At 49.4% G+C, this 17,770-nt stretch overlaps 1 protein-coding gene across 1 annotated transcript in view; it reads left to right on the top strand.

Annotated features, from left to right (window-relative positions):
• Nucleotides 1-3,878: 3,878 nt before the first annotated feature.
• LOC311603653 (uncharacterized protein C14orf132) overlaps nucleotides 3,879-17,770 on the top strand; it is a 33,655-nt gene continuing 19,763 nt past the window's right edge. Inside the window, exon 1 of the mRNA XM_084792659.1 lies at nucleotides 3,879-4,516. Within this exon, the coding sequence (XP_084648785.1) occupies nucleotides 4,490-4,516 (27 nt within the window). The 5' untranslated portion in view covers nucleotides 3,879-4,489. The remainder of the gene's footprint in view (nucleotides 4,517-17,770) is intronic.

The following is a 17,770-nucleotide window of genomic DNA, read 5'->3' as shown; positions in this document are numbered from 1 at the left end:
TCTTAGCTACTGGGCCTGATGAGGTGGCTTTTGAAATGAAACCTGAGCTTCTTGGGGAAAGGTTTGCAGCAGACGGAATCACAAAGTCTGTGTCCCTGAAGGAGGCACACCAGCTGGCATCCTCCTGGGAGAGAAGGAAGGTCCCTGTGTGGTCCGCAACAAGATGTGGGCTGAGAATCAGGGTGAGAGAGAGGGGAGGCTCTGGAGGTCGATGTCCGGTTCCTGCACTAATTCTCCCCCCAAAACTATTTCTGGAGACTCACCAAAGACAGAGGTCTCTGTGCTCAGCGATAAGCACTGGGGGGAAAGTGGAATGCTAAACACACAGGGTTGTCCCTTCAAAGGGGGGAATGCATGACCTGCTATCCACCCAGAAGGCTGGGAGTACACGTGGTTAATTGTTGTCTCTGCGGTGGGGGGAGACCACATCAGATTCCCCCCGCCCCCGCCCCCCCCCGCCTCCAGACCCTTATCATGGGTTTGTTTTTTCTCAATCAAGCTATAGACCCCATCTTTTTAGAAGATATCATGTGGACTTTACAATGACTTTTGATGCAGTCACATTCAATCTCTATTTAGCTTACTTTGTTCCTCAAGGAGATTTATGTGAGCCTAGTTGTGCACACGGGATTGAGTTCATTATCACCAGGATATTTTTCAGCAAATTGTGCTGTGCTTAAACATCCCTAAAATAAACTACTTTGGGCCAGACTCCTGAAGTTTAAACCAACACCAGCTACTGAGTTGTGTTGAACTGAGCTACCCTTTTTGTCTCCCAAGGCTTGTCGCTCTGGTGACTGTGATGGGCTCAGAGACCCCTCTTCCTCTGGGCAGACACAGCCCCTTATACAACCACAGAAGGGGAGTGTGGCTGGACCATAGCCCTCTGCCCTTGCACAGTGTACATACTCAGAGGACCTGGATAGCACCATCTTCTGATTCAGGCAGAATCAGATAGAAGGGGGAAGTCAGAGTCTAAGGGCTGGCCGGACTGGGGACCCAGGAGACACCACTGCGTGAACAGTCCACAGAGTTCGAGGTGGACCTCCAAGGTTCATGTGACAGGCCTAATGGGCATTCCTTGCAGACCATTTAAAGAGGAGAGTGACCCTAGAGAGGAGAGTGATCCTCTAATAAGCCACTCTATCCAGGAGAGGGTTAAGGTGGAAACAAGAAAACCCAGCTTAAGAAGAAATGTGGGCTGATCTTCAGAGTGGGTGCTTCCTTAAACATTGTATCTCTTTAGCACAGCCTCCTCTTCTAGGTAATTTATGGTGGCAGAACAGTCTTTGTAGCAAATGGCTCTGGGACATCTGGATATTGTTTTAGAAAAGAAAGTAAAACCAACCTTTATTTCATATTTCCTATAAAAATAAAAACAGTTGACAGTTTGAAGCATAAAGAGAAGGAAGGTGAAATATGCAGGCTTTTAGGTTGGATTTTAAAAGGCATTAGATTTTATTAAAGCTAAAAATGCCACAGAGAGTTGGAAAATGCTTGTGTGTGTCTGACATAAAACTTGTTTCCAGAATATATAAAGAGCCCCCTCAACTCAATAACAAAATGGCAAGTGATCTAAGCTTTCAAAAATGAGCTTAAAAAGATACACAGACCATTTGCAGAGGAAACAAGACCCATAGCCCCTGAACCCATGACCTCACAGCATCATCTGCTATCACAGAAATACACATCTGAGACCTAAGGAAATGCTACTTCCCACCCAGTAGGGTGGCTACCTGAAAAGCAAATGAAAGTGTCGTGTGTTAGCAAAAAGGTGAGTCAAATAAGACTCCTATGTTCTGCTGAGAATGCAGGATGCACAGCACAAACAGAATGTCTCTAAAGAGATTTAGACACCAGTGCTCCTAGGAATTATATTTATAAAAGCCAGGGGCTCGGCACAGCCCCAGTCCGTCAGAAGGTCACTCCACAGTAAAATGTGACTATTGACACACATGGCACAAAAAGGGAGAAAAATCCTATTGGTGTGTCAAGACTTAAAAGTTGAATTTTTAAAAAGGTCCATTTGAGTGACCAGAAACACCCCAAAAAATTACCCTCTGTGGACAGCGGAGGGGTTCTCAGGCATCACAGGAAAGCACCCGTTTCCTCCTTGGCTGTGTGATGAGCTAGTGTTTCCCACTGAGAGGCACTGAGCACTGGAAATGAACTCCTTGTCCACAGGCCACCACTGCCTCTTCTTTCGAAGGTGAAAGGCCCACAGCCCAGGGACGAGGAGGGCAGATGAGCCTTGCCCAAGGACACGGGGCTGGACTTAGGACTAGCCACAGGGTTATCGGGGAGCTATGGGTTTGCAAAACAGAAATAAAGCAACTGGTTTCCCTCCACCCTATCCCTCTCTTCCTCCAGATCCCAGCTGGGAGAGTCCGGGTTTCTAGTGGACAAGGCCAGACCTGCAGAGCCCTGGAGAAGCCACAGGAGGCCCTGATCTATGGGATGTACTGTAGAAGTGGCATTGCTCCAGGACCACTGCCATGAGAACGGGTGAGGGACGTGTTCATATAAAACCTCAGACATGAATAAGCACCAAAGAACAGAAACGTCACAGATGTCCTTTGACAGATGAGTGGTACATCAATCAAATAAAATACTATCCAGCCATGAAAAAAGAACCAACTGTTGTTACCACAATAGCCTGGGTGAAACGCCAGGTAACTAGGGTGACACTGACTCCAGGGCGTTATTAGTTACGGTTCCATTTGTAGAATTTTCTTGAGATGATAAAATTACAGAGATAGGGAGCAGATCAGTGGAGAGGTCTAAAGTACCCGTAGAAGAAACATTGTTCATGTTAGGAGAGAGCCTGGGAAACATAGAAATACCAGCAGATAATTCCTGGCATCGATTATCATCGACGCAGGCACAGTGTGGCTGAAATGGGGATGCCAGCAAGAGTGCATCTCAAAGGGTTCCATGTTCCCACAACGGGTTCAAGCAGGTATACAAGAAGAGGAGGACAAAGACAATGAACATTTAGGTGACAGGAGGCTGGGTGGTGGGGCAGGCAAGAGAGCTTTGGAGAGATGCCCTTGAGGTTTAAAGATCTTCACTTATTCTTTTTAAGTGTGAGCCTGGGCCTTTAGTGGCTAGACTATCTCTCCAGCTTCGTTTATTCTTTCTGTTAGACTGCAGGGGTTGGGAGGGGGGAGGTTTTATCATTCTTTAAATTGTACAACACACACACACACACACACACACACACACAGAGACACACAAACACACCTCCACAGGTGTAAAACTTCTTGGTGAACGCTCAGAGAAGCAGTGGGGGGAGAGGGGGTGGCGGTGTAACAGTTCTGGGTAGGCTGAGGAAACGCCAGGTCATAGTGCAGTGGTTCTGAACCTGTGGATCTCAGCCCCTTTGGGGTCAAATGACCCTTTTATAAGAATTATTGGGGCTTAGAGGGTGCAGAGGTGATGGGTCGCAGCCGTAGGGAAATGAGGAAGAGCTGAGCCCGCAAGAGTTAGAGACCCTTGAAGCAAAAGCAGAAAGAAGCCAGAAGAGAAAGGCGGGCGGTGGGAGAGGAGAAAAAGAAAGGGGGTGGGGCGGGGGGGGGGGAGAAAGAGGTGGAGGCATGGACACACACCCCAGAAAGCAGTAGACCCCTCTTGGTACCTCTGTGGCTCCCTTCACTACACCTATGACCATGGCTTGGGCATCTTAACAGAGTCACAGGCACTGTCTGCAGGTTGTGTATGCCATCCTGGAAAGCCGTTCGCTCCATGGTCTCCACTAAAGGACGTTGGTCATGCTACAGCTCACCCTGTGGTGACACATGTCACATCTTATTTTATTCCTAGGTTCTGTCACTCCCACTCTACAAATGAGGATACCCAGGCGCAAACAAACACTTATTTGCCCAAACCACACAATACAGATTTTCCGCTTTGTTCTGACCAGTTCAAGAGCAAGCACTCAGGAATCTCTGAGCAGAACTGACACTGAAAGCCAGGTTTATCTATTCAAACAACCCCCAGGAAAGCACTGTTCGAGGACTCTGGAGGGCTGGAGTCAGGTGCTCCTGGGAAGAGCACCCACCACTCTGGATTTGGGTTGGAGGTTGGCTCACCAATCCAGCTGGCCCACCCCAGGCCTCAGTTTCCCCAATTTAATCAAGGCAGAGAGAGGATTGCTAATCAGGGGTCCAGCTGGGCCCGCCCTCCGAGGGTGGGGCTGGGAGTGGTCACGTGGAGGGGCGCCGCGCCCGGGGTCTCCCGCCCTCTCGGCGCCGTCTGGAGCCTGAGCCTGGAGCCAGCTAGGGCGCAGTGAGGGCTAGGGAAGCACCGCTACTCCGGGGCTGCTGAGGTCACCGTCGCCCGGGGCCGAGGGCACCTGCTGTTCCTCCTGCTCCCCGATAGCTGTGAAGGAGACTGGACCCGCAGCGCCGATAGCGACGACGACAGCAGCAGCAGCGAGATCTGGAGCGCAGGCGGCAGCAGCAGCAGCAGCCACGCCAGCAGCGATACCATGGATCTGTCTTTCATGGCCGCGCAGGTAACCTGGAATCCTCCCCATATGCCCGGGGGTCGGCAAGTTTGCAGGACCCCAGCCTCGCTGTCCTCTCCGGGGCAGCTCTAGCATCCGTGGCGGCGAGGTCCTTTGTCCTAAGCCGGGCAGCTCCAACTGGTGCGCGTACCCGGGACCGGGAGCTTGGTTGTCCTGGGTAGAGTGGCCGATGCCCCGCTAACACCGAAGGGTTCAGGAGAGCAGTCTCCATTGAGTACCACACACTTGAGCAAGACAGCTCCGAGGAACCTGAGCAGCTGGTGTAGCCTCTCCCAGCCCAACCCCCACCCGCTGTTTGCTCTGGAGCCCCAGGACTGAATGCAGGGAAGCTGCTTTCCCCCACTCTGGTTTTGCTTGGCGCTGGCACTCTGTCACTTGTTGGTGCCCTCGGGGCACCCCACTTCTTCCTCTCCACCATGGGTGGGACTTTAAGTCCCTGCCGCGACAGGGCTTTGTGACAGAGATGGATGATTCAATCCGGTTTTTGCTTTGTCCTGGCTTTGAACAGGGGACCACACCCCCCCGCCCCTCCCTCGCCCCACCACACAAAACAGGGTCCTCCTGGCAGACAAGTGACCCCCCCTTGGTGCTCCGCCTGCTCTCTGCCACAGGAGGATAGCTGGAGTTGTGATCTGAGGTGTTCTCTTGAGCCAGAACAAAACCTTTTTCTTGGGGGGGGGGGGTCGGGGAGCGGGCGGGGTATGTGGCCCCTGGAAAGACCCGAGCTCACCATAGTGTGACCGTGAGGACGCTACATTTGACTGGACATAAATCCCGATCCACAAGTGAGACATTTCACCTTCTGTGGTTGTGTTGGGAGCAGAGTGACAGGAAAGCTACCCTATTGTCTCCTGGGTGTGTGTCAAGGGCCCCCCAATCACTGCTGCTTGTTTTCGGGAGTGATATCCAAAGGGACACTTTCCTTTCTCCAAACTTCACCGGTGTGGTGGAAGTCTGTTTAAAATGTAACTTCAAAAGCCAGACTGGATGTTGGGGGGCGGGGGTTGTTCCCAAAGGGAAACATCCAAAGTACATCAAGTCCCCAGGTTGGCTCTAAGGAATCGGGACCCAGCTTTGGGCTAGCTCTTAAGCAAGTGAGCCATAACGGCTCTTACTACGAGCTGCTCTGCTTTGCCGATGACCCGGCTCATTGCATTCTACTTGTGTGTGTCAAGTGGAAAACAGTCACTACCATTATAGATGGAGGCAGGTTTGGTGGAGCTGCGGGGCTCAGGATGTCTTTGGCCGCCTTCCTTTCTGTATCCCACAGAAGCTGGCGTTCCCATGGTTACAAAATAAATTGATCATTACTAACTAACCTTGGGGCTGGCTAGAGCTTCCACAGTTGCTATGGTGACTTGACAAAATCAACAGTGTTTTCCCAGCACCTGTGGGCAGAGAGCCTCCTGGAGTCTGGATTTAGTGGTGGCAGCAGAGGAGCCTGGGGTTGGTTTTGTTTTGGTTTTTGTTTTAGAATTCACATTTCACTTGGTCAGTTTGCCCTGTACAACACTCAGCACCATACGAGCTGAAAGGAAGAAAAATGTGAACGGGAACAGCAATGGAAGACACACTAAGGTTTGTTGAGGACCTATTCTGTGTGCGGTCTTGCAAGTCCTGTTAGCCTGGGGTTATACAGATGGGGATGCCACGTGTCAGGGACAGGGAATAATTTACCCAAGGGCGTGCAGTTCGTGAGGAAGGAATCTGGTTTTGAACCTAGACCCTAGGATCTGCAGAGATTCTGCATTTTCCCCTTCTGCCTTCACCCTAGGGACACATTCCAAGATGGCTCATGTCTTCCTGTCCTCTGGAGGTGCCTCCTGCACAGCACAGGCTTCGGTGTGCTCAGTATTGCTTCCTGCTCTATCCTGCTGTAGATCTGTCTCCCTGTCCCCAGGGGACGAGTGCTGCTGTTTTTTTAATCTGCAGGACCTAACAGTGTGTGGGAGTGAGCCTGTGTACACTTGGGAGTGTGTGAGAATATGTGTATGTGCCTGTGTGGGGTGTGTGTGTGTGTGTGTGTGTGTGTGTCCTTGTTTCCTCTGCCCTGTCTTGTCTGGCATTGAGCACCTGCAGAGCAATGTTGGCACACAATTACTTCTTTAGCACCTTGTATGAAGTACCCGGTCGCGCACTAGGACAGGAGTGCTGAGGGACAGAGTTGGATGGGACCTAGATCCTCTTTTTGGATGGGTATAAGGTATTGGTTAGACTAGGACCCAGCAAGAGAACCGGATGAGTGCTGGGCTCAGCACCAAACTGGCCCATAGTAGGTCTTCAGAAAGTATCTTTTAGATGATTGGACGAGGGTGGGATGAGATGCGCGCTCACGGAAGACACGCATGCGGTCAAAGAGTGCATGTGAGATGTCAGATGTGGACGCCACCACCAGGACTTCGAGAAGGATGAAGACAGGCAGATAGCCCTGAACAAGCCTGGGAATGAGCCTTCTCGGGGAAGCAGTGTGGAGGTAGAGAGGCTAACGACAGTTCAGGGCCCTTCAGAGAGGACAAGGAGACACAGCGCATGTGAAGGTGGAGGGGGCGTGGTCAGGATCAGGTCATGGAAGGCGCTGACTGACGGATGAGAAGTTTGTTCGGGTTGAATCAGACAGCTCTGGGAGCTTTTATGGCTTCTTCGGGACAAAAAATGACATACAATTAATGCAGTGCCTGGGAAACCCCTCTGTGTGTCCTGTCCCACTCCCCCCAGCCCTCCCTGCTCCCCATGGAGAATGGCCCCACCTTGCCCACCACAAAATCCCTCGCAGTCCCTGGATCCCGGAAGCTTTGGGGATTGTGGACATGCAGGACATCCATTTCCCTATAGCTGGAGGTGACCAGATGGGCTTAGCCACCAAGATCCAGGGGCTGGGGAAAGAGGGAGGGTCACAGATCTTTAGGACTGAGCCCAAATTGTTGCCCTCAAAGATGGCAACACCGTTCTTTCTCCTCAGGCGCTGGGATCTGCTTTCCTTCTCCTTCAACCTGGGCTGCCCATAGAGAATTTTCTAGACCCTGAGTGTGTTGTATCGGTGACACTTAGGAACTTCTCAGATTGGGTCCTGAGAAGCCCACCTTGTGTACTCTAGAGGAAGCAGGTGACATTTCCAGCACAGAAATGTGATGCGGCTGGGACCTTTGACAGTACTCGTTCCCATGGGCTGTGTGATGCACCCTCTCCTGCCCTTTGGGTCAAGCATGGACAAGAACTCAGCCATGCTCCTAACTTGGACTGTCTCTAAAGTGACTGGTCAGTAATAACCAATTTTTCCTGACCTTAGGATCCCCCGGGGGCTTAAAAAGTTCCCTCCCCTTTGCCCCTTCCTCCCCTGGCATCCACATCACAGTAGTGCTTCCAGTGTCCCATCAAGACAGAGCCCTGGAGTACACACCCAGCCAGCAGGGTCCCCTCCCTGCTCTTGGTTGAAGCAGGCCTTGAAGGCTCTCAAGCCAGTCTTAAGTCACAAAGAGACATGAGGCCCTGTAAAGTCCCAAACACAATACCGATACCACAGTTTAAAATATTTAAGCCAAGAACTTCCTCCAAATGTGAGAGTCTCCCGCCTGTAGACTGTACCCGGTCACCTGTAGTCCAGTGGGTGACTCTGTTCTTCTCGTTGTTCAGACAGGGAGGAAACCATAGCCTGGAATGCAGCCCCCACCCCATCCTCCACCAGCAGGAGAGTGGAGCGCCCTCTGCTGGTTCAAGACCATCTTACGGTGTCCCCCCTCCTCCAGAGCCCACCAAGAAGTGGGGGTGCAACTGACCCTTCTAGAATCAGCCTCAGGGAGTCCCCCATTTATCCAAAGCATTTTGTTTCTGCCCAAGTTTAATTTAAGCAAGTTCCTAAAGGAGCAAATGAGCAGATAACCTGTTAAAACACAAGACTTTGTCTTTGCCTTCGGCTTTGAGGCCAGAGGTCCACACACACAGGTATCCACCTGTCCTGGCCACCAGTGGCCTGGAAAGAGGTCTGTTCCCTGCCAACTGAGCATCATCAGAGTGTCCCCTGCCATCGCCGCTGTCCCTTCACCACTACACGCCTCACTTTGGTTTCTGCTTCCATGACTTCCTTGTTTGGGCTGTGTTCTCACATGGGTCCCCTAGTTTCATGGGCTGAAGGCCAGTCACCCTAGAAGCTTATCTTGACCCCATCTGCACATACACAGAGACTCTTTCAAAAATAAAGGTGCTGCGTGAGGACTTGAGTGCAGCATCTCCTGAGGGGACACAGTCCAACTGACAATGGGATCTGGAGACCCTCCCCTTAGAGTGAGGGAGCAGATTCCTTTCCGAGTCTCAAATTCTTCGCCTTTGAAGTGGGGGCCAAACACTGCTCATTTTGCCTGTGGAGCGGGGATTTTCCCACACGTCAAGCCCACGATGGGTTGTGGGACAAGACAAGGTATGGCCTAGGACCACCAGGGCTGCCTTTGATGGAGCTTTAGCTTGAAGGTTATGTAGCTATCACACACACGCAGGAGAGAGGGCAGTCAGGCAGAGGAGCCAGCCTGTGCATGGTCAGCATCCATTCAACATCCGTTCAACACAGTGTGACTTTTTCCAGCAGGAATTCTACAAGCCATTCATAGGGATGGAGCGGAGAGGAAGGTGATGAAGGACTGGGAGACCGGACTAGGGAGCCTGGGGCCAGCTGCATGGCTTATGGAGAGGAGCAGGGTGGTGAGGGGGCCTGATACGGAAGTGTGACAGATACAAGACCCTGTACTGCAGTTCTCACTTATGCCAGGCACACACATGTGTGCATCTGTGTTTTAGAGAAAGTAGAAATGGTGATATTCACAGGCATTGTGTGCGCATGTGCGCACCTGAAGGCCAGAGGTCATTCAGTGGGTGTTTTCCTCAATTGCTTTCTACCTTAGCCTCTAATACAAGTCTTTCGTTGAGCTTAGGGCTCACCAACTCACTAAGAGGACTCTGTGGCTTGTGATCCTCGGAGTCCTTCTATCTCTGCCTCCCCCTCACCAAGACTGCTAGCATGTGTCGCCATGCCTGGCTTTTTAATGTGGGTTCTGGGTCTCAAACTCGGGTCCTCATGCTTGCTATAGGAGCTCTTTACTTACTAAGCCATCTCTATGGCCTCCAGATTGGATTTTTTAAATGCTAACAGGGCTGGAGAGATGGCTCGGGGTTAAGAGCACTAACTGTGCTCTTCCAAAGGTTCTGAGTTCAATTCCCAGCAACCACATGGTGGCTCATGACCATCTATAATGTGATCTGATTCCCTCATCTGGCCTGTAGGTGTACATGCAGGCAGAGCAGTGTATACATAATAATAAATAAATAGATCTTTAAAAAATAAAATAAATGCTAACATTAATTCAAAATCCGTAGCAAACCGAACAGCCACAGCACAGACTGCTTGGTTAGTGGTGATTACTGGGGTTGCTAAGAGATCAAAAGGAGTCATCTGAGCTGCACTGTGAGGAAGTGGGAAGGCATGGACGGACCATGGCATCCTTGGAGATTGGTGCCTGCATTGAACCACATAGAACAAGAGTGTGGAGCTGGCTCCATTCTGAAGCTCCAGTGGATTCTCACTGCCCTGCACGGAGCCTGGAGAAGCTTTGCATCTCTCCACACCCAGAAAGGAAGATTCCATTAGGTGAGCCATGTGCAACTGCAAATACTTGACCATTTCAAACATAACAATTTATATGACTTAATCTCATGCTAGGGGAGTCTGAGAAGGCTTTCGGTGTCTGGGGAGCTGAGACTACCCCCTCGCCTTCCCTCAGCCCACCGTGGCAGATGGGACGGCACCTGTAACAGGTGCCCCTGAGCCTGTCTCTGGGCTCTAACAACTGCTGGGTATTTCCTATCTGCCCCTTTGCTGCCCCTGTCTGACCTGAGAGCCTTAGGAGTCTCGCAGTAACTTTTCTTTTTAATTCTTTTTTTTTTCACAGAGAGGGAGAAGCACAAAAGAGTTTTAGTCATATTGGACGTATGATTCTGTTGTCTCTTGAATGGGTCTTCTTTGTACTATACAAAGGAGCCTATGAGATCATTCCAACAGACCTGTAAGAAATTAGCAGGCATTTCTTATCCATAGAAATATCACTGCCCAGAAAAACAGAATTCTGGGGAGCCAGGCAATTCGCTAGTTAGCCCATTGAAGGGTAGGCGGGACTCTGCAGGTGTCAGGCAAAGAAACTGACTTCAAAGAGGTGAGAAGGAAAATTCAGTTCAGATTGACTTTGTCAACCGGGACCAAACCTTATGGAGTCTGATGCCAGGCGACGCTCTCAGCATATTTAAAATGCTGTACAATTTGGGGGAAAATTTTCCAGGCAACAGTCATTCCCATTCCAGGTGGTCAGGGTGTGACTCCATAGAAACTCCCAGGCAAAAGCCATGTGGCCTTGAGGGTGAGTCTATAGCTAACGGCCTAGAGTCTAGTGTGCTTCCCACTGAGATAGCATAGAGGTCAGCAGCACATAAAATATATGTGACATTCCCCATTAAGGATGGGCTCTGTTAACTGAGAGCTAAAGATGAAGGTCTAGGCATACATATTCTGGGGGATCTGAGTGAGGTCTGCCTCTGTAGCAAGAGGTCATCTGATTGTTAACAATATCCACTCCAGTCTTCTGGGCAGAGAACAGGTAGGTCTTCCTTTGAGGAGAAGCCTCTTGAGTGTTCAATGCCCCTGGCCCCCTAGTGCTCTGTGGGCACAAGGACCTTTGTGCCCCCAAAAGCTCATGTTTTCTTAAAGCAAGAATTATCATTAAAGTACAAAGTGTTGGTTATCTCAGATGCTTCTAGCCAGAGGGCCTGTCTCCTTCAAATTCTCACTGAAAAGATCCAGTAAATATTTGGGTATTCTCATCAGACCAGCCTCAGGAGAAACTGCAGCACCATTTCTGCAGGAGTTTAATGAACAGTTAACAAAGGCATCAGAATCACAGGCACTTTTCTGGGTCAGATTTCTAGATAGTATTTTAAAGCCTAGGACATCATGGATCATAGATAACAGGTGTGGGTGGGGCAGTGTTCCCTGATAAATACTGCTCATATATCAGTGTCTGTGTGCTCTGCCTTGCTATTGTGCCAAACTATAGCTTCTTTGGTCCTGAGAATTGGAGACCCATAGTTGCACCTTCCCTGTCCATTTTTTTTCCTAAGATGTTCCTGACCCTTCCCATCATGGCTCCTACTTATCTCATATTTACATGGTACCAGGCAGGATACCTAACCACACAGGGAGTCCCAACAGATGCGCCCTATGGCGACTATTGTATAAATCAAGAATTTGTGTTGGCGTCTCATCTTTAACCAAAGCACATAGTTTGCAGTGTTCTTAGTGTTGTACATTCCATGTGTTTGGACACATGTATGGTGACATGCATCCTTCATGACAGCATCATGCAGAGTATTTTCACTGCCCCAAAACATCCTCAGTGCTCTCTTGCGTCTCTCCTGCCCTCAGTTCCTGGCAAGGGATCCCAGTCATCTGTTTGCTGTCTCTATAGTTTGCTTACATCTGTATGCTCTGTATGCTCTCACCCCAAAATGTCCATGCCTTTTCGTGGTGTGGTAGCTCACTCTTTTTTAGCACTGACTAACATTCATGTTGGATGAACCATTTGCTTACCCATCTTGGTTGATGGCAAATTATATTCTTGCTAAATGAAGCTGCTATAAATAATGTTTGTAGGTTGGAGGGAGGCCAAGTTATCTGCCCTTTAATTAAAGTATTTAAGCCAGTTACATTTAATGTATTTGTTGATATGGTGAGGCTTAAGTATACTATCTATTTCACTGTTTTCTATTTTTCATCTGTTCTTTGTTCCTTCTTTTGAAATGAGAAATTTTATTTTCCTATGTTATCTCCTTAGACAGAATTCTTTTTATTTTAATAGTTACATAGAATTTGCATTAAAGATCTTTAGCTCTCAGCCTATTTGTCTGGAATGAATGTTTGTAGCAGTATGCTTTTATTTCACCACTTCCAGTTTTTGCATTGTGGTGGTTACACGTTTACTTGTATGTAAGTTATAAACAATAATTATTATTTTATAATTATTATATAATAAATATAATAAACCAGCATTATTACTATCTTTGTTAAAAAGTCAGTTTTCTTCTATTTATTTAAATAATAAGGGGAAATCTTATGTATTTCCCCATGGAGTCTTTTCCCCACTGAGGTCTTTTGTTTCTTTTATGTAGTCTCATTTCTTTGGGGCATCCTTTCTTTCTGCTTGGAAGGGCTGTGACATATATAGTGTTACTGGATTTCTAGGCAAATTCTTTTAGCTTTTATATATCTGCCCAGATATGGGGCATTCTAAGTTGGCAGTTTATTTAAAAATATGGCTTTACCTCTTGCCTCTGTTTGTTCCAGAAAAAAAAAAATCTTCTGCTATCTGTATTCTGTTTCTCTGAGTACAGTGTCTCTTTTCCCCTCTGGCTGCTTTTAAGATTTTATCTTTTTCTCTGGTTTTGAGCAATTTGGTGAAGACTGTACTTTTGTGCAGTTCTCTTCATATTTTCTGGTGCTTGGGATTTCCAAATGTGTGTGCAGGGAACTGGAGAAGTGCTCAGCAGTTAAGAGTTTGTGTTGCTCTTCCAGAGGACTCCAGTTTGATTCCTAGCACCCACATCTGGCCACACATAACTCCCTGTAACTCCAGATTGTATGTTTTCTCTGTGGGAACTGCAATTATATGTGTATATATTATATGTGTATATATCAGCCCCCACATAAATGTAAACAAACCTGAAAGGCATGCGTGGAGTGTAGTTTTGTCACATTTTGGGAACTTTTCTGGCACCAACTCTTTGTGTAATTTTTTCTTCAGTTCTCTCTTCTTGCCTTTCTGCTTTAGAAACTCTTTATGCCTATATTAGGCCACCTCGAATTTTCCAAAGCACATTGGTGCTCTCTTCTTTTTCTCTTTGTTTCATTTGACTATCTGTAATCAATACATCTTCAGGATCCTCACCATTTGATTCTGCAATCTTTAAACTAATGGCAATGTCACCCAGAATATTACTATCTCAGAGATTGTGAGTACTGTGTCTAGACACCCAATTTGTGTCTTTTAGAAATTATCTTGCACTTTCTTAACATGTTCAGTGCTTACTTAAGCCTCTCGAAACAAGTGAAACACAAATGTAACACCTGATCATTCTTGGTCAGATGCCAAGTGCTCGGTGCTCTCCCCCCACCCCCACCCCCACCCCCACCCCCACCCCCACCCTTTCTCTCTCTGTCCTTTTTTCTTTTTCTTTAACATTTATTTATTTATTATGTATACAATATTCTGCCTGCATGCCAGAAAAGAGCACCAGATTGCATTATAGATGTTTGTGAGCCACCATATGGTTGCTGGGAATTGAACTCAGGACCTTTGGAAGAGCATCCAGTGCTCTTAACCTCTGAGCCATCTCTCCAGCCCTCTCTCTGTCCTCTTTAAGACAGGATTTCCATGTGTGTGGCCCCAGGCGTCCTGGAACTCTCTCTGCAGACCAGGCTGGCCTTGAACTCTGAGATTCACCTGCCCCTGCCTCTCCTAGTGCTGGGATTAAAGGTGTGCACCCCACAGCTGCCTAAGCACTGTGGATTTCATTCCATGCTAGTATTTCTATCTTCTCTAAATACTCTTTATTTCACTCTGGATGAAGACCACTCATTTGAAAACAGCTTTTATTCTTCGGGGGTTGCTTTAAGATTTGCTTAGGCATTGCCAGTGCCACGTTTAGTCTGATGGTAACTATTGTCACTAGCAAGGCCAGCCCATTCTCGCTGCTGCCCTGTGGGTTATAAGATCCACGAGGTGGATGATGGCAAGAAACAGGAGCGGAGGTTTTGTGTGGGCGCCAGGCACTGCTCACTGCTACCCATTTGGTTGACTTGCTTTCACCAGTGTGCTCAAAGGCACGACTCACCAGCCACAGTCTGTGGGGACCAGGAGCGCCCTCTGCAGGCCTCAAGAGCTCACTGTGCCTCTGTCTCTCCATACTCAAGCCTTTCTTGTTTGACATCAAAGTCCTGAAAACTATTTTCATAGGCTGATATTGTTTTTTTCCAATTGAGTGAGTGAACTTAGTCTCGGTGACCACATCTGGGCTGGAAGCAGAATTTCTTTTTTTTTTTTTTAAAGATTTATTTATTTATTATTATGTATACAGAGCTCTGCCTGCATGTACACCTGCAGGCCAGAGGAGGGCATCAGATCACATTATATAGATGGTTGTGAGCCACCATGTGGTTGCTAGGAATTGAACTCATGACCTCTGGAAGAGCAGTCAGTGCTCTTAACCACTGAGCCATCTCTCCAGCCCCGAAACAGAATTTCTTATACATTTGTTTTTAGCGTTTGTATTTCCACCCATCTTTTCTCTCGTTGTGGTAAAGAAATGTTCACTGGATACACTGTGGAACCCAGGACATGAAATTCTCTTTCTGAAGGCCACCTAGCTCAGGAAGCTCAGGTCATTATATTGGACACAAGAGTCGGACACCCGAGTTAGAGATCTAAACCCCCCTGCACACTGCTTGCCTTGGTTGGCCACTTGGGTTCTTTTGTGTGTGCCTGTCCTGTGACAGGACATTCCAGAAGAGGCTGAGGTGGCTGATGTCTGATCCAGATGTTGAGGTTATACCAGGAAGCCACCAGGGGTGCATCTCAGTGATGGGGCTGGGTCTAGATCTGGTTTTGGAGTGGGTGTTCTCAGTTTAGGAGGGCCAGACTGCCCTACAACTTGCAATCCTGCCTGCCCCCACCTGGCAAAACCTGGGCTTCTTCCGGCTTCTGTCCCAACATCAGGACCCGGGAAGCCCCTTGGAAAGAAGAAGGTCAGGAAAGGGAGTAGACGCTCTTTACTGAGATTGCCTCGGCTCGGCTGCTCCCCGCTCGGCCTGCCCCTGCAGCTCCCATGAGGAGCCCCCGTCTGTAGCCTCAATGCTCGGCGCAGCTCTGGAAGCCGATTAGAAATGCATTAAGACCAGGCTTCCGTGCCAAGGGAGGCCTGAGGGGTGACTAATGTGCTCTGCCGTCCCCCGCACTCCACTGTTGGCCCTGCCAACAGTCACAGCGGCACCACTTCAGCCACCGCCCCCTCCTTCCCTTCCTTCTCCCCCCCGGTGGAAGTTCATCTGGCCCTGCTGTGCCAATTGGCATGCCGAGTTGTGAGCCACGGAGATGGGCAGGAGATGGGCAGTCGGGGGAGTTGAGGAGCCTGGAGCAGCTTCTCTCTAGTCCTCACCCCCTTTGCTGTCACTCACCCCCATCTTGTAGCACAAGTGACCTAAAGAACATCATCCGGGAGGCAGGAAGCACAGATGTCTCAGGATCAGGCTGCCGCCAAATGGTAATCAAGGGAGCACACTCATCTAAGAGGAAAAGATACATAGCCTTAAAGGCCTTGAGATAGGACCCAAAGCCGTGCACGCAGGGAGAGAGCTAAGCTATGGCCAAGGGCAGGGACCAGGAAAGCTAATCAATTGCAGAGCGCTGGTGGAAGGAGATCTGAGGTTCAAATACATGGTTTTGCTTTTTTTTTTTTTCTTCCTGTCATAATCCTCTTTAGACCCAGATTCTATGTGAACAGAAAGGACAGTGGCCGAGGGAGTTGTCAAAGCTTGAGTGAACTGGTGTCAAAACCGGAAGGAAGGAATGCCACGCCCTTCTACACAACCCTCCCCGCTGCTGTACCCCATAGCTCTGTTCAGCCTTCAGAGCAATTCTATCTGATGTTCCCTGACAGCAAAGACCTTCGTTTTATATCCACCAAGCTTGCTGTGGCCTTGCCTGGGGCTGGGCCCGGTAGATATTTAATGAATGGAGTAAGGTGAAGCACAAAGGTCAACGAGAGCAGATGACGCCAGGAAACAGGGCGTGTCCTAGTGGGCCTAGGAGGCCAGTGCTTCCTGACAGCACGCCGTGTCCCACTCTGTTCCTCAAACTTCACCCTCTGAGTGCCCATCATCCCCTGCAGTGTGTCTGCCATGTACCAGGCTGTCCGTTTGGCATTTTGTTACCTCGGGTGTGTCTTGTGGTGTACACCTCGGCTGCCTCTTAGCTTACTAGGGAGAAAAGAGCCGGAAGGATGGAGACACCATGGTGTCATGCAGCACATGGGCTCTTGGGGGCATATTTGAAGAAAGGGCTGACCCTCAGAACCTGCATACTTTCCTGTCAGGATGGTCACTCAAGTGCGCCATGACCAACCATCACAGCTCACCAAGGACTGGAGCAGCGTTGCAGTTCTGAAACCAGGGTGGTCTCAGGTAAAGAAGGATGCTCTGCTGCCTGCAGGGGCCACCTGAGAGACCTCAAGGAAGACAGCTCTGCTGCCCCAGAGTTCCATGCACCTGACCGTGTTCCCTCGTGCGCTTGCTCTTTGCCAGTGAGAGGGAAAGGCGGGAGCTGTTGGCTGAGTTGGTACATCCCGCCTACCTCATTAATTCTGCAAGTGTCTGCCGTTTGTCCAGTAGGGGCTACAAACTTGGGCAAAAACTATGAAGAACACGCCCTGGTGGCTTCATTCCCTGAGACTTGGTTATCTTCTGTGAGATGTGGCCAAGGATGAGAGCTGTCTGCTCAGCCCCGTAGGCTGGCAGCTTGTAAAAGATGTCGGGAAAGCAGGAGCCAGTAGCAGAATGCAGGCACATCACTGGTCCCAGAAAGCCAATGATGCACCAGTATGAAGCAGGGTCCATTTCCCCTGTAGGGTTGCATCATGCCACCTTCCTTCAGAGCCCTAGGACACCCCAACCCCAGGCAAGCCCGCAACAGCCATAGTTGGCTTCACAGAGAGCAGAATGTCACTGACTCCCCTCTCTTCGGCCTCTCGTGGACCATCTGCCACCCAATGTTAGGGAGCACAGCTGTGGGAGCACCACCACCCCCCGCCAGGCCATGCAGCTTCACCCCCACAGTCATGGTGAGGACGTCTGACGAGTAGGACGTCTGACGAGATTCAGAGGGAACGTGCCAGATGACCTGAGCACGGCCCCACAGAACAAATGTGGTGCTTTCCTTTCCTGCACATGTCCGCCTTTCTCTATGAGACCCTCAGGCCTGGGCACAGTGAACACGGAGTTAGAGACCTCGGTGTGAATTCTAACAAACCATTTCATCATCATAGAGTCCTAGCCAAATCTCCCAGGCACAGTCAGGTTTGACGTCATCCAGGGCAAGTAGCCCACTGTGTCAGCAGCTCCAGTGGTGGGGTGGGGTAGGGGGGCAGGTGGCTCGCTACCTC

Source organism: Acomys minous, assembly GCF_964271855.1.
Source record: "Acomys minous genome assembly, chromosome: 8".
Lineage (NCBI taxonomy): Eukaryota > Metazoa > Chordata > Mammalia > Rodentia > Muridae > Acomys > Acomys minous.
Note: the sequence above shows the minus strand (reverse complement) of the source record. Positions and strands in the feature narration are given on the sequence as shown.